The following is a 22,156-nucleotide window of genomic DNA, read 5'->3' as shown; positions in this document are numbered from 1 at the left end:
TATGTATAAATTATATATTTAATCATATTTTTAAATTTGATTATTATAAACTATCATAATTTAATTATATTAATATTTTTTTATCTAGATTAAGGTCAAAATTTTAAAGAAAAAAATCAATACATGAATTAAATCATAATTAATATAATAATATAAGGTAAACTAAGTGTTTAATACATAAACTATTAGTTTTGGTTCTTTTAGTACTTAACTTTTAATTTTTTTAAAATTATACCTAAAATTTAATTATTGTTTCATTTTAGTATCACTGTTCAAATTTTAATATTAAGTTTTAAAAGAAATTAAATGATTAAGTACTACAACGAACTAAAATTGATAGTTTAGATAATACTCACATTAAGTTTTTTAACAATAAATATTAAAATGAAATAAATATTAAATATTAAATATAATTTTAAAAAATTAAATATTTAAATACCAAACGAACGAATTAATAGTGTAATTACTAAATAGGTATCAACTAATAACCCAAAAAAATGTACTTGTAAACTAGCTGAATAATCTCTTCTAAGCCCAAATCTAACAAAGCAGGGCCTATGATGATCATCTTCAATTGATGAACGAAAGAATTCTGGCAATTCGCTGCTGTTTTCCCGAGAAAATTCAATCTTCCCTAACCCTCTTTCACTGCTTGACGGTCGCAATGTTAGCCATTTCAGCTTTCAATTAACCACCTCGCTTCGATCAATCAAAGGCAAGAACTTTAGTTTCCCCTAAATTGGGAAGTGTAAATTTCGTGGCTTGATCTTTGATGCTTACTTATTTCATTTAATTTTTGTTTGGTTTTATGGATTGGGTTTTATTTTGTTTTCCCTTTAATTTTAAAATTTTAAATTCTAATGCAAGTTCATTTCTCTTTTTGCCTTCCTTTCATTGTAAATGTTATTTAGGATTGCATGTGATAGATGGGATTACTTTATTTTATTTTTTAATTTGCAGAATCGGTTGGAGTTTTAGAATTATATAATTAAGTTCTGAGAAGTGAAGTTCTTGTAATGTTCTCAAATTCATTGTGAAATTTATCCTGCAAATTGGTGTAAAAATAAACTTAGTTTATTATAGCTGCAATGTCGGAAATCTATGTCAATATATTTTCCAATGATTATTCAATATGGAATTTCGAAATGAGTAAAGCATTTTCATGCTCTTTTCTATATTCATCTTTTGGATACCATGACTGTTTTTGTTTCTTCAGCCTACTCGTAGGAAGCAAATTGAGTCAATAACCTAGTTTCAACCGGTGTTGGAACTTGTTATATTTGATTTTTTGAATCATTTTGCTTGTTCATTTCGGATAATGTTTCAACGGACGATTTTCATCCTTTCTAGGACTTCGAATTCACAGTTTTTTCCCCCCATGTAATGGGGTATGCAGTCTAAGAAATGCTTTTAGTTGATTATTGTTGCCAATGCTGAACTGTCTGGAATAACTTTCGGTGCTTCTAATTGTTTGTGGTACCATATCTTTCTCCACACTCTTAAAATGTTTGGTTTTATGGTAGTTAAATTTGTCTTAATTTACGTTCTATTTCCTGTTGAAGGATGATAGTTGATGTCTTAATGCTTAAGACCCTTGACTTATACTGATTTTGATTTTTTTTATTGATAGGTCATTACTATTTATTGAAACTTACTTAATTGGTGAGCTGAAAGATTTTAATGGCAGGCAATGGCCTGCCATCTCTGGGTCGTGTGAAGCTTACCGATCTCGTACCTTCTGAAGGTCTTCCTTCAGACTCTTACAAGCTATCAGGCTCAACTTTATCACAATCTCTTGCTCAATATTCGGCTGCCATCATTCAGTTTCCGGCATGTGATGGCGCTCTTTTGAGATCCGGTTTAGATTCTGCCCACCTTTACTTCCAACAAAAGGCAGCATTCCCATCCCCAGAGTTGATTCATGCCAATGATTCTCCTGAGTGGTGCAAAACATCTGGTTACTATGCTGATCCCCAACAATGGCTAGAAACATATGATTATCGACCTGGCATAACTCCTGCAGAGCCCAGCAACGGAATGGAGTTTCCCCCAGGTGGTTTGTCTGACATATTTGGCTTGCTTGGTAAGGCAGCTCGAGATGTACTGGATGCGATCAGCTATTACTTGAACTTGCGTAGCTCTCCTTTTACAGAAATACTCGATAATGTACCCTTAAGAAGCCGGGAAATATCTTCTTCAGTATTATCTGTGTGCTGTCATGGAAGGCCTTCTTTTCCTGGGGCACAACACCACAATTTAACAACACAGGATGATAGTCAAATGATCATGTTCCCTGACCATGAGCACCAGGTCGATAAAAGCTTAATATCCATTGTTAAGCCTGATAAGGCAGGTTATTTTCATGGTCAGTGGGTTCTCGTTGATGGGGACCTTGGTCCCCAAGAAGCTGTTGTATATCCTGGACTTGCACTTTACCAAGCAACTGCAGGTTACGTAAATCCTGGACTCCATCGGACCGAGATTAATAATATGCCGGGTAACATATATGGAAGATGCTCATTGGTTTTTAAACTCATGCCAAAATCTATGACAAGTCTCAGTTGTTCAGAGATGAGAGCTGCTGGTCATGGGGTTGAAGCTCAGTTCCAGCTTCCCATACCGGTGGATGACTTCATGCAGAGATCTCATCCGGAAGATCAGCTCTTTAATCGAAACACTTTCCAGAGTTTCAGTTTCCGGACAGCCCAAGATGGTAAGCAGTATTTCTTAATACGTTCAGCATTATTTCTCATAGTTATATGTTGCATGGACTTGGTTGTGTCAGCGTCAGATACAATGTTGTGTCCTATATGCATTTGTTCAGATTTTATTGATCAAATCTCCTTGTAATCCTTTTACCCTCCCCAATTAGGCTAGCAGACTATTATATCGATAGTTTATCGCTATAGATATCCTTAAGAGTTAAGAGTGGATTGAAATGCTTGAACTTCTTATTTTTTCAAATTTGTCTACTAGGTATATTCTAGACTGTTGAATTCATAATTTTCTCGAAAGTCAAAAGATGAGATGATGCGGTTTTTACGGTTTCACCCAAATGATACTTTTGTCTATTTGGTTTGCGAAGCTATCTTGATGTTTGTTTATCAGTGTTATTCTTTTGTCTGGGTAGCCTTAGTGAGAAGCTTTTAACAACAGGTCCTTGGATGAATGAAATGCTGGTACAGGATCTATGAAGCCCTTGATGAGAAGACGGAAGAACAATACACGATGCAAACCTCTGCCTCCTTCCAAGAGATTACGGCTTGAGGCACAAAGAGTGCTCAAGGAAAGGGTTCAGGAGATTGCAGATAAGAAGGGCATCAAACTAAGGTTTTGTAGCCTAAAAGAGTGCGAGAACCACATTCATGGACTTGATAGCCCTTGTGCCAATATCAGAATGGAAATCGGATGGCCTCATGGGGTGCCGTTTGTTCATCCCCACGATCTACCTAATAAGGAAAAGATTGGTTTTCTCGAAGCGTATGAACCCGGTTGGACAGCAACTCATGACAATGACATGGAATTAAGCCTAACGGAACCAGGACAGGCCAGTCAACAGTCGACAAACTGTAACTGTACGTCTCGGCCATGTTTCATTACTCTTACACAAGCATTAATCAAAGTGCAATTTAGTTTTCATGTTCGTAGCATCTATAGTGCAATCAATACTAACATCATGAGAAGTTTACTGCATTTATCCCTTGTTTTTATTGAACTTACTGATTAGTGTAAATTGGTTTTGCATCAACATGATTGCATTATTACGACATAATACTTATGAGCATTGGATGTTCATCGAAGTAGTAGCATTGTTTGGCGCTGTTATTATGGGAATTCCACCCCCCATAATTCATTGTCTATTGATTCAATGTGTTTCAATCATAATTTATCTCATAAAATGCACTTTTCATTCACGACATTGGTGTCTCACCCTTTCTTTGAGTTGAGGTTCTCTTTAATGTCATACCCCTACTGACATGAGATTACCAATCAAATGTTTGGTTCTTCGAATGTCGTCATACTGCATAACCCCATATTTTACTTATGTTGCTTGGAATTGGATATGAGTTCCAGATACATGTATGTTTTGGTCGTATTTTTCTAAGTTTTCCATGTATATGGAGAATCTTTGAACTTCATATTCTTGTACCTATGAGTCGGAAACAAATGATTCAAGAAAAAATGAAATGTCTGAGCAATATCGACTGTAACCCATCTTGAGAACAAGTCATACTAATTTCTCGCCTTTTTTACCGTGTCTTTTGACTTCTGATATGTTTTTGTGTCCACAGGAATCTCTATTGTAGCTACATATGTCCGATATCCTCAATTATGTTTATTTTGATCGATTTGCAAGATCTTGACTTGGTGGTTTGTAGTCTTTTGCCGAATCCCGGTCCCTTGGAAACCGAACGAGTACGTTGTCTGTCCTCCCTTAATACTATATGTAGTTTCTCTCCATGCTTTTCAGGGAAGAAATGGAGAAATAGGAAGGACCATTTGATTTTGATGACTTGAGTGCTCTTATTTATGACTTGGTCTTGATTTGGGGTTCGATTTCTAATAGTTCTGTTTCCTTTCTCTCATATTGGAGTTGGGATGCAAGTGAGATATTTATGCTAATCAATTTCGATCGAAAAATTCGTTTCCTTCGTTGTTGAATCGAGCTTAAGCAACTTGATTAATCTTAACGCTCAAGACAAATGAAGAGTCGAAATAACATAATCAAATACACAAATGTAAATTCATCGAACACCATGTATTTGCAGCCGGAATATATAACATGTTGGCCTCCCGATTTCGATTCTTATATGCCATATTTTTTGCTTCTCCATTCCAAAAGTTTGAGGTCAGGTTCTCAATCCATAATTGATGAGCTTGAGTATGTTCAAATCACATTGTCTCCAACATCAGGCACAAAGAGAGAAGCATAGTGTCTCAGATTCATACCATATTTACCCAGACAACAGTTCAGATGGGCCAGGGTGTTCCAAGTATAACTGCAAACCAAGAGGGTCACTGTTCATCGACTTGATCGGAGTTATCAATGGAGGTTGTTGCCACTGTTTGGTGTCGGTTGGTATCCACATCTCCACAACCTTGCTTGCACTAACCTGAGGGAGTGCGCGGAAGTAAGCCGTGATCTCCCACCTACAATCTGTAAAATAGCAACACAGATAGCCCTTACTGGATAACAGGAATCTATAAATTGTTGCATGGACCGAATAAGAATGTTAAAATTCAGTTAATCAGTTGGTTAATTTAATTAATCGAAATTTATATATAATTAAATATTATATATTTTTTGGTTAATTTGGTCAAAGCCGAAGTTTAAACACTCTTAAAATAAAGTAATATGTATATAGTATATTAAATATATAAGGTAAAATTATATATTTTTTTAAGTCGGGTCGGGTAAGGTATTTTTCACCCTAAACCTGACTCGAACATCATATTTAAAAAACCGACCTGACCCGAACTCGATTAAAAAAAAAACTCAACCCGATTGGGTTGGGTCGGAACCCATCGGGTTCGGGTCTCATGCCCATCCCTAGATAAGAGTAATACAAGTTAACTTATTTCTTGGGGACGGCAACCTCTTCATATAGATTGAATATTTGGTCAATCTTTTAAGTATTTATAATTCTACCCCTCATCAAATTATAAATACACCTTATGGTATCTACACTTTGATTTCACAATACTTTAATACATATAACACATGTAACATAATTAGTCATTTAATTTTGTCATACTTTATGATAACATTGTACGATATACATATGTGCCCACAAATATATATGGATTTTAATCCAACAACATGAACTTTGATAAATATACAATCAGTATAAGAATATATTTTTTTTATCGATATTTGATTATAAGTAGAAATTTGTATCAAATAAGACTCCATGTAATATGAATTTTCTTTTTTATTGTAATATAATTTTATTTATAATATCAAGTAATCAACTTTATAAACATGTAATAGTAACACACGATTTTTCTATTATATATATATATATATATATATATATATATATTTATTTATTTTTTATATTCTCGTTTTTACTCGATATTACACATAAATTACGTTGTTTAGACCAAAATCACTAAACGAAAATAAAATTCTCTTCAATCACTATGATCACTACAAGATTCGACATGATAAATTTAAATATGATTAATACCAAGGGCGTATATAGGGTTAGGCGTACCTAGGCCAGGGCACACCCCATGCCCCAAAATATATAATGTATTAAATAATTTAAATATATATTATGTTAAAAAAGTATATTGGTTTTACTATATATTTTCTAGATTTACTTTAAATATATATAGTTATTTTATATTTAGATTAACAACTATATACAAATTATTTTAGATAAAATTTTAGGTATGATAACAAAATTAGTCCCTAATATTTATTAAAATTAGTCCGTAATTTTATGTATTCGCCATTGATTAATACATCATATATATATATATATATATATATCATAACTATTTTATTATTTTTATTATAAATTTAATATAAATACGAATTATTAAATGTATCTAACCTTTTTAACTATTTGTAAAAGTTGATTGCAATTAAATTAATTAATTAATTAATTAATATAAAAAGAAAAAGAATGGGCACAATAAAGGAAAAAAGGGTACCTCTAGTAAAGGCAAAGCTACAGAGAAATCCATGAAGAACACGTATGTATCTTTTTGATCTGGTTTTCATGTCTTTTCCTTCTTCCAATTTCTTAATGCATAATTAAAAATAGATTTTCAACATAAACACGTAGAATAAATCTAAAAAATACGACAATTTTAAATTTTCAAGGGGTGACTACCCTCACCTACCTCTCCTCTCGATCAATTTTTGGGTTAAACTGATAATGTTCAAGCCGTACATTCTGTAGAAGATTTAAAGATCGATAATATTTCTCTTTCGTCGGTTTGAATAGTATTCAGGTTGCAATAAAGATATCGGATGAGGAAAATATGATAAACCCGTCTATTAATTGATTAGTTTCGATTAGGTACTGCAAAGACTTATTATAGGAACATATCTTTTACTATGATGTTCTGTATTCACGTCGGGTTTTAAACATTTGACGCTATTTAAAAGATTTAGTGTTTTAACCTCGATTTACCGTGGGAGAAAGTTCAATCATTTGATCCCTCTCCCTGTTTTCTTCTATAGTTTGCTTTTTCTTTTTCCAATAGAATTAAGAAAGCCAGCCATAGACATCACGCTCTCAAAAAAAGACTCCTGCTTCTTCCCTGTATCTTTTGTATAAAAAACACTAAAGATTCAATAAAGCAAAAGCAGATACAAAAAAAGCTCAAACACCAAATCAAACGAGGGTAAACTACAAAAACGGTCCCCGATTATAGGATGTTGTTTTATTAAGTCCTTCAACTTTTAAAAGTTATAAAATGATCCCTTAGGGTGTTGTTTTGTAGAGTGTCCCGACTATTAAAAGTTACAAAATGATCACTCAATTTTTCGTATGTTCCAAATTCGTCAGTTTTCATTAAAAAATTGGTAATCGTCTAAGCTGGATGTTAACCTGTTGACTTTGAATGTGATATGATAAAATATGGTACAAGAACCGTTTGGGTTGTATTTTATGAATCCACTCTCCGTTTACATTATGACATCGAGTCGGTGCTTAAAACATTATGTTGTGGAGCCATTACTTGAAAGGAAGGACGGTGCCAATAGAAATCATTAAAATGTGGTTCCATCGTATCCCAGTCAACAGATTAACGTCCAACTCAGATGACCATCAATTTTTTAACGAAAAATAACGAGTTTGAAACATATGAATAGTTGAGCTACCATTTTATAACGTTTGGGGTAAATTACATGTTTAGTATCTAACATATCAGTTTTGATCCGTTTTAGTACCTAAACTTCTAATTTTTTCAAAACCATACCCAACATTTAGTTTTTGTTTCATTTTAGTACCCCTTTTGTTAAAAACTTAACGTGTTTAGTACCTAAACTATTAGGTTTGGTCCATTTTAGTACCCAAACTTTCAATTTTTTTCAAAATTTAATGTTAAAATTTTAACGGGTACTAAAATGATACAAAACTAAACGTTAGGTATGATTTTGAAAAATTGAAAGTTTAAATACTAAAATGGAGCAAAACTGATAATATAGATACTAAACGTGTGGTTTACCCTAACTTTTAATAGTTGGGACACAATGAAAAACAACACCCATAGTTTCCGAGGAACCATTTTACAACATTTAAAAGTAGAATCACTCAACAAAACAACCTCTTACAGTTGAGGAACCATTTGTATACTTTACCCATCAAACAAACAAATATTAACAAATCATCTTTCCATCTTCCCACCAAAAAAGCCAAGACCCTAAGCAGAAAACACACCCCATTAAGCAAACGTTAAAGCAAAAACCACAACACTCCCACTTGTTATATACCCTTTACCCCCCTCGTTAAGCTTTCCCTTTTCACTGCAAAAATGTCGACTGAGATTGTTCCCGTTGATGATCCCATCGAAGAACCCTGCAGACCGGAGAAAAGGCCAGTGGTTTACCGTGAAGAAGAAGAAGGTGAAGGCACTAAGGGTGTTATTAGGTCAATTACTTATGGTGAAAGTAGTAGTAGTAGTGGAGGGTATGTTCCTGAAGTGTTCAACAGTGAAAGCTTGCCTTCGAATTTGGCTTCTGAAATCCAGAGGTTTCTTCGAGTTGCTAACATGTTGGAATGGAAAGCCCCTCGTGTTGCTTATCTTTGTAAGTCCTTTTTAACAAAAAAATTTTCATTGTCTTTGTATTCTATCTCTATATGGTTAGAGGGACAATCGTTCTTCGTATATGTCTTGAGTTCAAACAATTATCGTGTCGTTAATAATTAAAAAATATTCTAAACATATACTATCGTATTATCGCTCTATATTATTAAAAAAAGGTTGAGTTTGTTCATTAATGAAGTTAATGAAATTATGAATTTGAGTATCATGGTTGAAATCTGTTAGCAAATCTTATTCAATGAATTTAGGGTAAACTACGCGTTTAGTATTTAAAATTATCAGTTTTGGTCCGTTTTAGTACTTAAACTTTTTTTTCATAACTATACTCAATGTTTAATTTTTGTTTCATTTTAGCATCCCACCGTTAAAAAGTTAATGCATTTAGTACCTAAACTATTAGTTTTGGTTTGTTTTAGTACATAAACATTTCAATATTTTTTCAACGTTAAATTTTTAACGGATACTAAAATAAAACAAAAATTAAATATCAAGTGTGCTTTTGCAAAAATTAAAAGTTTAAGTATTAAAATGAACTAAAAATGATAATTTAAATACTAAATATGTAGTTTACCCATTATGAAGTTTAGATCAAAAATATATCTAACGTACCCAATTATCATGTAGCAGAGATGGTTAAAGTACACAAATGATTTTTTAATTACAGGGTGTTATTTTATTGACGACTATTAAAAACTTAAAAAGGCTTCTCAATTATAGGGTGTCGTTTTATTGGGTGTCTCGATAACTAAAAGTTACAAAACAATCACTCGACTATTCATATGTTCTAAACTCGTCATTTTTCATTAAAAAATTGACGACTGTCTAAGCGTAATATTAACCTACCAACTGGGATATGATAAAATCGTATTGTAGTGATGTCCATCGGCACAACTGTACTTTCAAGCACTGGCTTGATGATATAATTTTTAAGTACAGACTCGACGACGTAATATACGGAGAGTCGATCCACAAAATACAACTCAAACGATTATGTGATCAAAATTTTTCATATTCCAATTAACATATTAATATCCAACTTAGAAAGGCCACCAATTTTTTAACAGAAATTAACGAGTTTGAAACATATGAATAGTGAAACAACTCAATAAACAACACCCAGATTAGAACACCAACGCTAATTATGTTGCATTTTTGGACAGGTCGGTTTCATGCTTTCGAAATAGCACACAGTTTGGACCGTAATTCAACAGGAAGGAAAGTTCGACAGTTTAAAACCTTGCTTCTTCAGCGCCTTGAACGTGTAAGGACTTCATTCTCCTATTGCGAAAGAAATTGGAGTACTTATTCTTTCGTATCCGTCCCCATACTCGTATCAGTACAACATAGATTTCAACCCTACATCTGTTTCTTCCTGCACTTAATTTGTCATCCCTTGTTTTTCATGCTGATAGGATGAAGAAACTTCCAAAACAACTAGGCAGGAACCAAGTGACTCGAGAGAACTCAAACGTGTTTATGATGAAAACAGAAGATATATCAACCAGCATGCCGAAACATTCGATTTGGAAAACAGGTAAAAATGCATACTTTGTGGATTCTTCACTCTTGTTTATGTATCATTATATGTCCCCTGCAAGAAATTAATGTGTTCTTCCTTTCTTGATTAGTCATGGAGAGAAATTGCTCGATGCGTGTCGAATTGTTTCGGTGTTGTATGAAGTTCTAAAGACAGTTATAGCTGGTCATCAGGTTCTATCTTTTTCCCTATGATTTAGCCTTCTTACCTATCTGGACTTTGTTGCTAAGCTTACCATTTTATGTCTATTTCTTCTTTTGAAGGCCCTTGCTGATAGAGATAGTATTCGAGCCCGATCCGAGATGTTCGCGTACAATATTCTTCCGCTCGATCATGGAGGTATTCAGCAAGCGATTATGAAACTCCCTGAGGTTTGATGCTGCTTGAACACACTCTAATATTCTTTTATATTTGCAGTTGGAGGAACAGATTGTTGACAGACTAATGAACTTTTGCAGATCAAACTTGCTATCGGAGTTATTCGTAACGTCCGTGGTCTACCGGCAACCGAAAACGTTCCGAAACGTGGAACTTTCGTCGATTCTTTCGAGTTTCTCCAGTATGCTTTTGGGTTCCAGGTACTGAAACTTGTGTAACATGTTATGGAATAGTGTCCTTTGTGTGTTCCTATTGCATTGAAGACTAGAGTGAAGTTCATATTATAAACATTGTTGTTTCTTTTACAGAAAGAAAGTGTAGCCAACCAGAGGGAACATCTTATTCTACTCCTCGCTAACGCCCTTTCTCGGCAGCCGAAGAAATCGTCTACCTTGGAGGTGATTTAGCTTCTTTCTTGAGTCCCCGACTATAGGACGCTACTTTGTTGAGTCCTCAAACTATTAAAAATTATAAAATAATCCCCCAACTCTAGGGCATTGCTATTCATTTGTTTCAAACTCGTCTTTTTCCTTCAAAAAATTGACGGTCGTCTGAGCTAGACGTCAACCTATTGACTAGAATATGATAAAATCTGATCTCAAAATCGTTTTAGTTGTATTGTGTGGATTGACTCACTATTTATATTTTTTCGCCGAGTCAGTATTTGAAAACAACGACATTACCCGTAGACATAATTAAAATATGATTTTATCATATGTTAGAAGTTAAAATTCAGCTCAGACAGTTGTCAAATTTTAACGGAAAATGCTTGAAACATATTAATAGTCGGGTGACCATTTTGTAGCTTTTAATAGTCAAGATATTATTTTGTAACTTTTAATAGTCGGGGTACTCAACAAAGCAATACTCTATAGTCAGGGGACCACTTTGCAACTTTTAATAGTCGAGAGACTCAACAAAGCAGTGTCCTATAGTCGGGGACTATTTTGTAACATTAATTGTTGAGAGACTGAACAAAGCAGACTCTATAGTCGTAGGACTATTTTGTAACTTTTAATAGTCGAGGTACTCAACAAAGCAACACCCTATAGTTGAGGGATCATTTTATAACTTTTAATCGTTAGCGGACTCAACGAAGCAGACCCTATAGTCTGGGGACCATTTGTATACTTTACCCTAAAAGTTTGAAACTTTTTTATTTGACATGCATATAATGATACCAGATAATTGATGCATCTATTGATGAGCTGATGAGAAAGTTCTTCAAAAATTATACAAACTGGTGCAAATATTTGGTCAGAAAAAGCAGTATAAGGTAAGAGAGAACGGAATTTTTTACTTTCCCCTTCAATCAATTTGTGTTCATTTCTTTGCTATTAATTTCTTCTGTCCCTTTAATCTGAAAATTACAAGCAACTCCTTAACTTTTATGAAAAAACTATTTTGGTCCTTTCAGGTTGCCTTGTGTCAAACAAGATGCCCAGCAATACAAAATTCTATATATAGGTCTTTATCTTCTTATTTGGGGAGAGGCTGCGAACTTGCGATTTATGCCGGAATGTCTTTGTTACATCTTTCACCATGTAAGCTGAAATATCGGGTTTTTGTCGATTAATTCGTTATGGTACGATGCACTCATGGTTCTAGTATAGTGAGCATAAACCCTGTAAGTGACAGACAGAGATCAGCATTCAGTACAGATGAACTGAAACAACTAGTTGAAGTGCGTGTAGTATATAGTAGTTGCATTTTGTGTTATTTCGATATATCGAAAAATTCGTGACATCCTTTTGCGGATTTACACCAGATGGCGTATGAATTGCATGGTATGTTAACTGGTGCGGTTAGTATGACGACCGGTGAAACCGTCATGCCGGCGTACGGAGGAAGCCACGAGTCTTTCCTTAGCAATGTGGTTACCCCGATATACAAAGTTATATATGAGGTATTGTTTGGTGTCGATTCTCATCCTTCTGGTTCCTCTTTATGTATCTAACTTTGTTTTCGAAATTGAAGGAAGCTCAGAAAAACAAAAGTGGAACAGCTGACCATACGACATGGAGGAACTACGATGACCTGAATGAATTTTTCTGGTTAGTTCTTCGTTTCTGAATTGTTCTGCTTTTCCTTGTCCGTATATTATATTTCGAGACGTCAAGACATCGGTAATCATAACTGCCGATTTCAGGTCTCCTGATTGTTTCCAAATAGGTTGGCCTATGCGTACGGAACATGACTTCTTCTTCACGAAATCTCCTCAGAAGGAAAAAGGAACCAAAGATGAAGAGCTGCCTAAGAAGGAAGAAGGCACCGAAAATGAAGAGCTGCTTAATAAGGAAAAAGTAACTGAAGATGAAGAGATGGGGTTAAGTAATGTAAGCCATAAATACGGATATAATACTTGTTCCTTGATGTTAGGAATAAATTATTGCAGGCTTTCAACCGCTAGGCCTAACCGCTCCATAATCGACATACGGTCAGCATTTATGTCTTTGTTGTTCTGCTTTTTTTCTCCAGCAGGTGCCTTCGAAGGAGAATCGTGAACCGAAATGGTTAGGGAAGACGAATTTTGCGGAGATCCGTTCCTTTTGGCAAGTTTTTAGGAGCTTCGATAGGATGTGGAGCTTTTTCATACTATCCCTTCAGGTTTGTTTACTCGATGACTGCTACTCGTGCTAAATATATATCGCGTTGGGATCATCGGATCTGTTTCCTTTTTCAGGCAATGATAATTATGGCTTGCCATGATGTTGGATCTCCACTGGAAGTGTTCGATAAGGTGGTATTGGAGGATGTTATGAGCATCTTCATAACATCTGCGGTTCTTAAGCTCATTCAAGGTATGCATATATGTATGCCTATGCATGAGTACGTGCACATATAATGCTTGTCCTTACACATCTTTGTTCCTACAGCAATTCTTGAAATTATCTTCACTTGGAAAGCAAGAAACACCATGGAGTTATCTCAAAAACGGATACAAGTCCTAAGGCTCGGTTCTGCAGTGATATGGACCGTCGTTCTTCCGGTCATTTACGCTCATTCCAGGAGGAAATACACTTGTTATTCCACACAATACGAAAGCTGGCTCGGACAATGGTGCTATTCCTCCTACATGGTTGCAGTGGTAATATACCTAATGATTAATGCAGTTGATCTGGTGTTGTTTTTTGTCCCGGCCGTTAGCAAGTACATCGAGATCTCGAACTGGCGAATCTGCAAAACTTTATGTAGGTGGGCACAGGTACAAATCATTTCCTTCTCTAATTCCTCTTTCTGGGTGAAATTTGTATGCTTCATTGAATCACTCATATGCTTAGAGAGCAATTCTTTTCATTTTGTAGCCTAGACTATACGTTGGACGGGGAATGCAAGAGACTCAAGTTTCTCTTTTCAAGTATGGTCCATGTTCTTATTGTGAAGCTTTATAAGAATCTCGTTTCTTTCTGAATTGGTCCTTAAACTTTCGATATTTCAATTTCGTTCTCAGACTATGACTCTCGTTTTAAATTAGTCCTTAAACTTTTGACTATTCAAATTTCATCCCTAAACTATGACCATATTTCTAAACTGGTCTCCAAACTTTTTAATCTTCAAATGTCATCCCTAAATACATCCAAATATGTAATCAGTTCAACTATAGTGTAACCTACATTTTTTTTCAAACATATAGTATTATAACTTGGACTAACGATTTTATTAACAATGGATGTGATTAGTATATGCATATAATTTGGGATAAAATTGGAATGTTCAAAAAGTTTGGGGACTAATTTAGAATAAAGATTATAGTTTGGGAATGAAATTAGAATACTCAAAAGTTGGAGGGCTAATTAAGAATGATAATAATAGTTAAGAGACGAAATTGAAACATTTAAAAGTTTAAATCATAGTTAAGAGATGAAATTGAAACATTTAAAAGTTTAAGGACCAATTTGAAATGAAAGACATATTTTAAGGACATGTGATGTAGTTAACCCTTTCTTTCTTTTACTTTTAAAAATTAATTACGTCTTTTTATTACAATATAGGTATACATTTTTTTGGATACTTGTGTTGTCAACCAAGTTAGTGTTCAGCTACAGTTTTGAGGTGAGCAACAATTTAACTGCCTCGTGTTACGAGATCATAATAATCATAGTATTAAATTACGATTACAGTCGTTATAATGTGATTTGTTTCTTAAAAATAATGATATTTTTATATTACGGTTTACGGTATCGCAGTGATCTTGAAAAACGTTATGATTCCCTTTTACTTCCAAAATTTTAATTCTTACTATTGATCAAACAATGTAGATAAAGCCCCTAATAGCACCAACGAGAGAAATTATGAAAATTGGTGTGCAAATATACGATTGGCATGAGCTTTTCCCTAAAGGTATGCTCCAATTCTTTGTTTTTTGTCTCTGTAATTTTTTTTACATGATTTTAAGGGTAAAATACACAAATGGTCCCTCGTTGCTTTGCTGAAATCCGATTATTAAAAGTTACAAAATAGTCACTCGACTATTCATATGTTCCAAACTCATCCTTTTCCATATGGTAGTATGAGATGGATGCTAACCTGTTGATTGAAATATGACAGTCGCTTGAGATTTTGATATCAGATTTTTTCATATCTCAGTCAACAAGTTAACATCCAACTCATACTACCATCAATTTTTTAAACGGAAAAGGACGAGTTGGAAACATATGAATAGTCAGTTGATCATTTTGTAACTTTTAATAGTCGGGACTCAACAAAGCAACGCCCTATAATCGGGAGACCACTTCGTAACTTTTAATTCGAGACACAACAAGACAACGCCCTATAGTCGGGAGACCATTTGAGCTGTATTTGTAATATGAAGCATTCATCTTGTTTTCCAGTCAGGAACAATGCTGGTGCTATTGTGGCAGTCTGGGCTCCCATAATAGTTGTAAGTTTTTCCCCGGCAATTTCTCTTTAACCTAGAAAGTATAGCTGTACAGAAACTTTGTTTCCAAGCAAGTAATGTTCTTGGATCCTAGAAACTTTGTTCAATGTTGCTTTTGACCCCCAACATTCATATACTGTTTCAAAATCATCCCAGGTGTATTTCATGGACACACAAATCTGGTATTCTGTTTATTGTACAATCTGTGGAGGACTTTATGGCATTTTGCATCATCTTGGAGAGGTATGACCTTATTTCCTTCCATAAAAAGCATACCACTATGTCGATATATACGTAATAGTACTTGTTATATAGATCCGGACGCTGGGAATGCTGAGAAGTAGATTTCACTCCTTGCCGTCTGCGTTCAACCGCCTTATCCCGCCGCAATTGAATAAGAGTCGGACGAAAAATTTCCTCCAGAACATATTCTGCAAGGTACATGGTCCGGAACTTAGACTATTTATGATAAGTTCTTATGATCATTGAGCCGATGATGATGCTATTTCAGGCGTCGAAGAGTGAAGTATTGGATCAGAAATTTGTTCTAGTATGGAACAAAATTATCAGAAATTTTAGATCAGAGGACTTGATAAGCAACAGGGAAATGGATTTGATGACAATACCTACATCAGGGTTGTTCCCTGGTTTTATTTGTTGGCCCATTTTTCTTCTTGCAAATAAGGTATGGTTTTTCATAAGAAAATATTTGTTTTTCTTTTTTTTTTCTGTTTCATCGTTGCTCGTCTACGTTAACATTGCTCCATCGTTTAGTTTTCGACTGCCGTGAGCATCGCAAGAGATTTCGTGGGGAAGGACGAGAAACTCTTTAAACGGATTCGAAAAGATGAGTACATGTACTTTTCTGTAAAGGAGTGCTATGAGTCGGTGAAGTTCATCCTCGATGTTCTTATTGTCGGTGACCTGGAAAAGAGGTAGGAAGCAACATAAGCAACATCATGCATATATGTGTATGTATGTATGTTCCAGTTTTGTATGTTAACTTATATATTTGTTGGTTAGGATTGTATCGAACATCTTGAACGAAATCGATCGAAGCATTGAAGAATCGAGCTTTCTTAAGGAATTCAAGATGAGTGCACTCCCAGCTCTACAAGCTAAATTTGTTGAGTTGCTTGAATTGCTGGTAAGTGTTTATGCCACTAAAAAGCTAAGTTGTTAATGTTAACATTAACAAAACCGGTGTTCGAAATCTTGTAACTCGTTACGCGGTATGATATAAGGTTGAGGGAAACGAAAACCAGAGTAGTAAAGTTGTGGAAGTTCTCCAAGATATGTTTGAGCTTTTAACAAACGATATGATGGCAAACGGTCACAGGTTTCATGCTTGGACTCTTTTTCTTGTACCATTTCTGAAGAGAAGTTAATTTCGTTCACCTTTCTGAAATCCATCTTTCAAATGCATGCAGAATAGTGGATTTGATAGAATCCTCCCCGGAAGCCGGTGATGATTCTTCTTTTTTCTCCGGAAAGATCGAACCACAGTTATTCGAATCTGTTGCTAGCCAGACTTCTATATTTTTTCCTTTGCCTGACGATGGCCCTCTGATAGAACAGGTAACGGTTTCCTCTCATCCCTTGCTTTTACTTCAAGGCATTGCCGATTTTCAAGTATCGTAATTTGAAATTTAATCGTCGTATGGCAGATTAAGCGGTTGCATTTGTTGCTTACCGTCAAAGATAAGGCGATGGACATACCGGCAAACTTGGAAGCCCGAAGGCGAATCTCGTTCTTCGCTACTTCACTCTTTATGGATATGCCTAATGCTCCTGAAGTTGGCAGTATGCTGTCTTTCAGGTCGAACTGTCTTCTCTTGTCGAACCGTTTATGTCTTCAGCTGTACAAAAATTGTGTCTGAACCAACGTGTTATGTTTCCTACAGCGTTATGACGCCGCATTTCATGGAGGACGTAAATTTTTCGCTTAAGGAGCTGCAATCGAGCAAAGGACAAGTTTCTATCATCTTCTATATGCAAAATATCTTCCCAGGTATTAAAATATCATCTATGTAGTAACTGGTATTGAGAACGAGAACTATGTTACATTGAAGTACCTGCATTGGTACAGCTTCAAATCGCATAACATTCCTTCGTTTTTGTTAGACGAGTGGAAGAACTTTTTGGAGCGTATGGGGTATCAAAACTTCGACGAACTAATGGATGACGGCAAGGAGGAAGAAATCAGAAGATGGGCTTCTTTCCGTGGCCAAACGCTAAGCAGAACAGGTGCCGAACATTTCGTAGTAAAATACATTAACGACCTTGCAAGTGAACCTCGAATTGTTCGAAAATATGATTCCTAATTCTGTTCTTTTCGATGTGGCAGTTAGAGGGATTATGTACTATAGACAAGCCTTAAAACTACAAGCACTTCTTGAAAGGCCCGAGTATAAAGGTTACTGATCCTCTGCCTGTGATTCAATGTTCAATAAGGATTTCATCAGCATCAGATATATGTTAATGAGAATGGTTAAATTAATTAGCTATCTGTGTTGATCCAGATGTTCTCGAGGACATTAACATTGTCGAAAGAAACAATCCCAAGTTATCTGCTGAACTAGATGCCTTAGCAGACATGAAGTTCACGTACGTCGTCTCGTGTCAAATGTTCGGATCGCATAAATCGTCTGGAGACCCTCGTGCTGAAGACATAAAGGAGTTGATGATAAGGTAGCCTACCAAAACATAGTAGAACTGCATAAATATCAAATCATTAGAAAAAATTACAATTTCTTCTCTGCAGGTATCCGGCTCTACGAGTTGCGTATATCGAAGAGAAAGAAGAAATAGTAGGAGATAAGCCTCAAAAGATGGGGGAGGAGCCTCCAAAGGTTTATTCTTCTATATTGGCAAAAGCTGTTGGTTCCTTTGACCAGGTATTAAGTCACAAAAGTTGTTTAAACATTGTTAAATAACCTCTAAGCATATCTGTTTTGCATTACCCTGCAGGTAATATATCGAATAAAACTTCCCGGTCCGCCGATCATCGGTGAAGGAAAGCCGGAAAATCAAAACCATGCCATAATCTTCACACGTGGAGACGCTCTCCAAACCATCGATATGAACCAAGTATGTTCTTGCTCCTGAAAATGAAAATTCCATTGCCCTGCATGCATTTGTAAATCTCATGCTGGTTCAAATTTTCAGGACAGTTATTTGGAAGAAGCTCTCAAAGTGAGAAATCTTCTGCAAGAATTTCTTCAAAACCATGGCCGGCGCCCTCCGACGATACTCGGTTTGAGGGAACACATATTCACCGGAAGGTTTAATCCTTTGAACTTGTAAATGATTATTACGATTAGTCCATGGACTTGTGTTTACGTTATTAGTAAATGTTACCCAAGGACAAAGTAAGAACAAGAAACAACCTAGCAATAACTCATCATTTTCCTTTAAAAATTGACGATCGTCTGAGGTGGACGTTAACTTGAATGACTATATAATGCAAACAGTTCTGGGATATTTTTTACACTTAAAGACTGAAAAATCACTCTTTTTAAACTGCAGCGTTTCTTCTTTAGCATGGTTTATGTCATACCAGGAAACCAGCTTTGTCACCATTGGTCAAAGGCTTCTCGCCAACCCTCTCAGGTAACCGATGCCTTTATCGTACGACAATCGCGGTATATCGTGTCGCTTAAAATGCACTGCCCTTATAAATTTTTGTTAGGTTAAGGCTCAGATTGTTCTATTCTGCAATTACTTGATACCCAAGTCATGTGATCATTGCTTTTTTCATTAAAGTTCTGCTTTTATACAGGGTGCGTTTTCACTATGGGCATCCAGATGTATTCGATCGGCTGTTTCACATCACAAGAGGAGGAATAAGCAAAGCATCAAAAACAATAAACTTGAGTGAGGATGTATTTGCCGGTATGTTCTGTGAATTCCGATTTTATGTACTAACCGTTTCGTCATAGACTCGTAGTTGCTTTACGCTGAAGTAAACTCGATACCTTGTGAAGGATTTAACTCGACCTTGCGGCGGGGATGTATCACGTATCACGAGTACCTGCAAGTCGGCAAAGGTCGTGATGTAGGCCTTAATCAAATCTCAAGGTTTGAAGCCAAAGTTGCTAATGGGAACAGTGAACAAACTATAAGCCGTGACATACACCGTCTCGGTCGTCGATTCGATTTCTTTAGGATGCTGTCTTGTTACTTCACAACCATTGGATTTTACTTCAGTAGCCTGGTAATTCTCTCACACTAAATAAATTTCTGATCTGATTTCTTCCTTTCTAATCTTCTGTTCTGTAAAAAACCAGATTTCTGTACTCGGAATTTACGTGTTCCTCTACGGGCAGCTATACCTTGTTCTTAGTGGACTGCAGAAGGCTCTTCTTATCGAGGCTCGAATGCATAACATTGAGTCATTGGAAACTGCTCTTGCTTCACAATCGTTTATTCAGCTCGGGCTTTTAACCGGCTTACCGATGGTAATGGAGATCGGACTCGAGAAGGGATTTCTTACAGCCCTTAAAGATTTTGTTCTGATGCAACTGCAGCTTGCTGCTGTTTTCTTCACTTTCTCCCTCGGAACAAAAACACATCATTTTGGTCGAACACTTATGTACGGAGGAGCTCAGTATATACCTACTGGCCGTAAGGTTGTCGTTTTTCATGCAAGCTTCACCGAGAACTACAGATTGTATTCGCGAAGCCACTTCGTTAAAGGATTTGAACTGGTACTCCTGTTAGTCGTTTACGATTTGTTCCGGAGGTCGTACCAGAGTAGCATGGCGTATGTATTAATCACTTACTCGGTTTGGTTCATGACCATAACTTGGTTGTTTGCACCCTTTCTGTTTAATCCTTCCGGTTTCGATTGGGACAAGATAGTTGATGACTGGAAAGGCTGGAATAAGTGGATCAAGGAGCAAGGCGGTATTGGGATTCGGCAAGATAAGAGTTGGCAATCCTGGTGGAACGATGAACAAGCTCACCTTCGTCGTTCAGGGTACGGTGCTAGATTGTTCGAAATTCTGCTCTCGATTCGGTTTTTCTTGTATCAATATGGCTTGGTCTATCATCTTGACATCTCCCAACAGAGCAAAAACTTCCTGGTTTATGTGCTTTCCTGGGTTGTTATTCTTGCAGTTTTCTTGACAGTCAAGGTAGAATTCATTCGAGTATCGTAATTTTCAGTTTTCACTTCTGTTTTCTCACTTGATATCGAACTTTATTTCGCGAAATCCGAATTAGTCTAGAATTTTGGGCATCGATAACCCGATTTCCACATGACATACAGGCAGTGAACATTGGAAAGCAACTCTTCAGTGCTAATTACCATCTGATGTTTAGATTCTTTAAGGCATTCCTCTTCCTAAGTGTCTTCTCCATCGTTATCACGCTCTCGGTCATCTGCGAACTATCGACGAAGGATATACTCGTCTGCTGCCTCGCATTTCTGCCGACCGGATGGGGTTTGATACTGGTATGTTTCTTGGACTAGGGGACAACGAGTGTCGGATCCGGATACACATAACTCCGTTCGAACTTCATTCATACTTTCGACGTCACATATTTCGTTTTTCATGTCTTGTCTTCAGGTTGCTCAAGCTGTGAGACCGATCATCGAAAACACCGGATTCTGGCACTTCACCGAGGTACTTGCGCAGGCGTACGATTACGGAATGGGAACGATCCTTTTCTCACCGATCGCAGTCTTGGCTTGGCTTCCGATCATTTCGGCGTTCCAAACTCGATTCCTTTTCAACCAAGCTTTCAACAGGCATCTGCAAATCCAACCAATTCTTGCAGCCAAGAAGCAGAAATGAAATTTTGACAAAATTTATTTGTACATTTCAAATATAGAGAGATATATAGCTGTAAATAACAATGATTCATCACTTCAATATATATATATATATACCTTTCTATATATAATTGTTTCAGAATTTTTTTAACCAATTGATAACGAAGCTACACACCCATTGCGAACGTAGTTATTTGAACTCGAAATCTTTAGGAGAACACTCTATTATACCACTAAGATTAAGATAACTGAATGAGTTTACAAATAGCGGGTTAAGTCAAAGCGGGTTAAAAAAGTTGGGTAAATTATATTTTTAGTACCTAAACTATCAATTTTAGCTCGTTTTAGTATCTAAACTTTTATTTTTTTTTTCAAAATGGTACCTAAAGTTTAGTTTTTGTAGTACCTCGCCATTAAAAACTTAACGGACGTGTTGACATGGCATAGCTCTAGTGGACAGACGATCAATCCGAACGGTGGACTACGAGAGAATGACAAGTCGATTAACACAGTCTAGTTTTATGTTCATCGGACAATGGACCGTGAAGATCGGAGAATGAAGAAATCGAAGATTCTATCGTCGATTTGGGGAGATTGAGACGAAGACTGAAATCTTGTTAAGGGGTCGAAAAAATGTGGGCTGAAAGACTAAAAAATGTAGACATGATCTTTTGAAAGAATAAAAATTTAAGTATTAAAATAAATCAAAAGTGATAGTTAGATGCATAGTTTATGTTAGGAAATTAGTAAATTTGAAGGCTAAACTATAAATAAACCATTACATTCCTTTAACAGCAGA

The 22,156-nt window shown here is 35.8% G+C and overlaps 2 protein-coding genes across 3 annotated transcripts; both read left to right on the top strand.

Annotated features, from left to right (window-relative positions):
* The first annotated feature begins 529 nt into the window (after positions 1 to 529).
* On the top strand, positions 530 to 4,604 carry LOC120178743. Its single transcript, XM_039184544.1, has 4 exons — positions 530 to 715; positions 1,631 to 2,713; positions 3,186 to 3,575; positions 4,293 to 4,604. Coding segments are annotated over exons 2-4 (1,425 nt in total). The 5' UTR covers positions 530 to 715; positions 1,631 to 1,680; the 3' UTR covers positions 4,295 to 4,604.
* A 3,867-nt stretch (positions 4,605 to 8,471) lies between these two features.
* LOC120178741 (putative callose synthase 8) lies at positions 8,472 to 21,449 on the top strand. Of its 2 annotated transcripts, none has more exons than XM_039184542.1 (40): positions 8,472 to 8,767; positions 9,945 to 10,045; positions 10,197 to 10,318; positions 10,413 to 10,494; positions 10,585 to 10,692; positions 10,780 to 10,899; positions 11,008 to 11,097; positions 11,884 to 11,975; positions 12,117 to 12,243; positions 12,468 to 12,605; positions 12,677 to 12,753; positions 12,849 to 13,035; positions 13,181 to 13,306; positions 13,383 to 13,500; positions 13,576 to 13,904; positions 14,005 to 14,057; positions 14,692 to 14,752; positions 14,959 to 15,040; positions 15,532 to 15,581; positions 15,735 to 15,821; positions 15,894 to 16,016; positions 16,090 to 16,263; positions 16,353 to 16,513; positions 16,602 to 16,725; positions 16,823 to 16,917; positions 17,009 to 17,156; positions 17,246 to 17,397; positions 17,483 to 17,589; positions 17,703 to 17,825; positions 17,926 to 17,994; positions 18,101 to 18,269; positions 18,343 to 18,475; positions 18,549 to 18,668; positions 18,747 to 18,862; positions 19,107 to 19,190; positions 19,360 to 19,472; positions 19,565 to 19,794; positions 19,868 to 20,716; positions 20,851 to 21,036; positions 21,152 to 21,449. In XM_039184542.1, exons 1-40 carry the CDS (start codon positions 8,494 to 8,496, stop codon positions 21,377 to 21,379), a joined length of 5,928 nt encoding a protein of 1,975 aa, XP_039040473.1. In that variant the 5' UTR covers positions 8,472 to 8,493; the 3' UTR covers positions 21,380 to 21,449. The 2 variants fall into 2 exon arrangements, with proteins under 2 accessions (XP_039040473.1, XP_039040472.1); XM_039184541.1 differs by having other exon boundaries at positions 13,178 to 13,306.
* Positions 21,450 to 22,156: the final 707 nt, after the last annotated feature.

The sequence above is a fragment of the Hibiscus syriacus genome, unplaced genomic scaffold, assembly GCF_006381635.1.
Source record: "Hibiscus syriacus cultivar Baekdansim isolate YM2019G1 unplaced genomic scaffold, ASM638163v2 tig00112370_pilon, whole genome shotgun sequence".
NCBI lineage: Eukaryota > Viridiplantae > Streptophyta > Magnoliopsida > Malvales > Malvaceae > Hibiscus > Hibiscus syriacus.
Note: the sequence above shows the minus strand (reverse complement) of the source record. Positions and strands in the feature narration are given on the sequence as shown.

Excerpts from the sequence above, each read along its gene's own strand:
- LOC120178743 (XM_039184544.1), top strand. The coding sequence starts at position 1,681 with ATGGCAGGCAATGGCCTGCCATCTCTGGGTCGTGTGAAGCTTACCGAT. Across the intron at positions 2,714-3,185 it reads TTTCCGGACAGCCCAAGATG|GATCTATGAAGCCCTTGATG; the intron begins GTAAGCAGTATT and ends ATGCTGGTACAG.
- LOC120178741 (XM_039184541.1), top strand. The coding sequence starts at position 8,494 with ATGTCGACTGAGATTGTTCCCGTTGATGATCCCATCGAAGAACCCTGC. Across the intron at positions 10,046-10,196 it reads TTCTTCAGCGCCTTGAACGT|GATGAAGAAACTTCCAAAAC; the intron begins GTAAGGACTTCA and ends TCATGCTGATAG. Across the intron at positions 10,495-10,584 it reads CAGTTATAGCTGGTCATCAG|GCCCTTGCTGATAGAGATAG; the intron begins GTTCTATCTTTT and ends CTTCTTTTGAAG.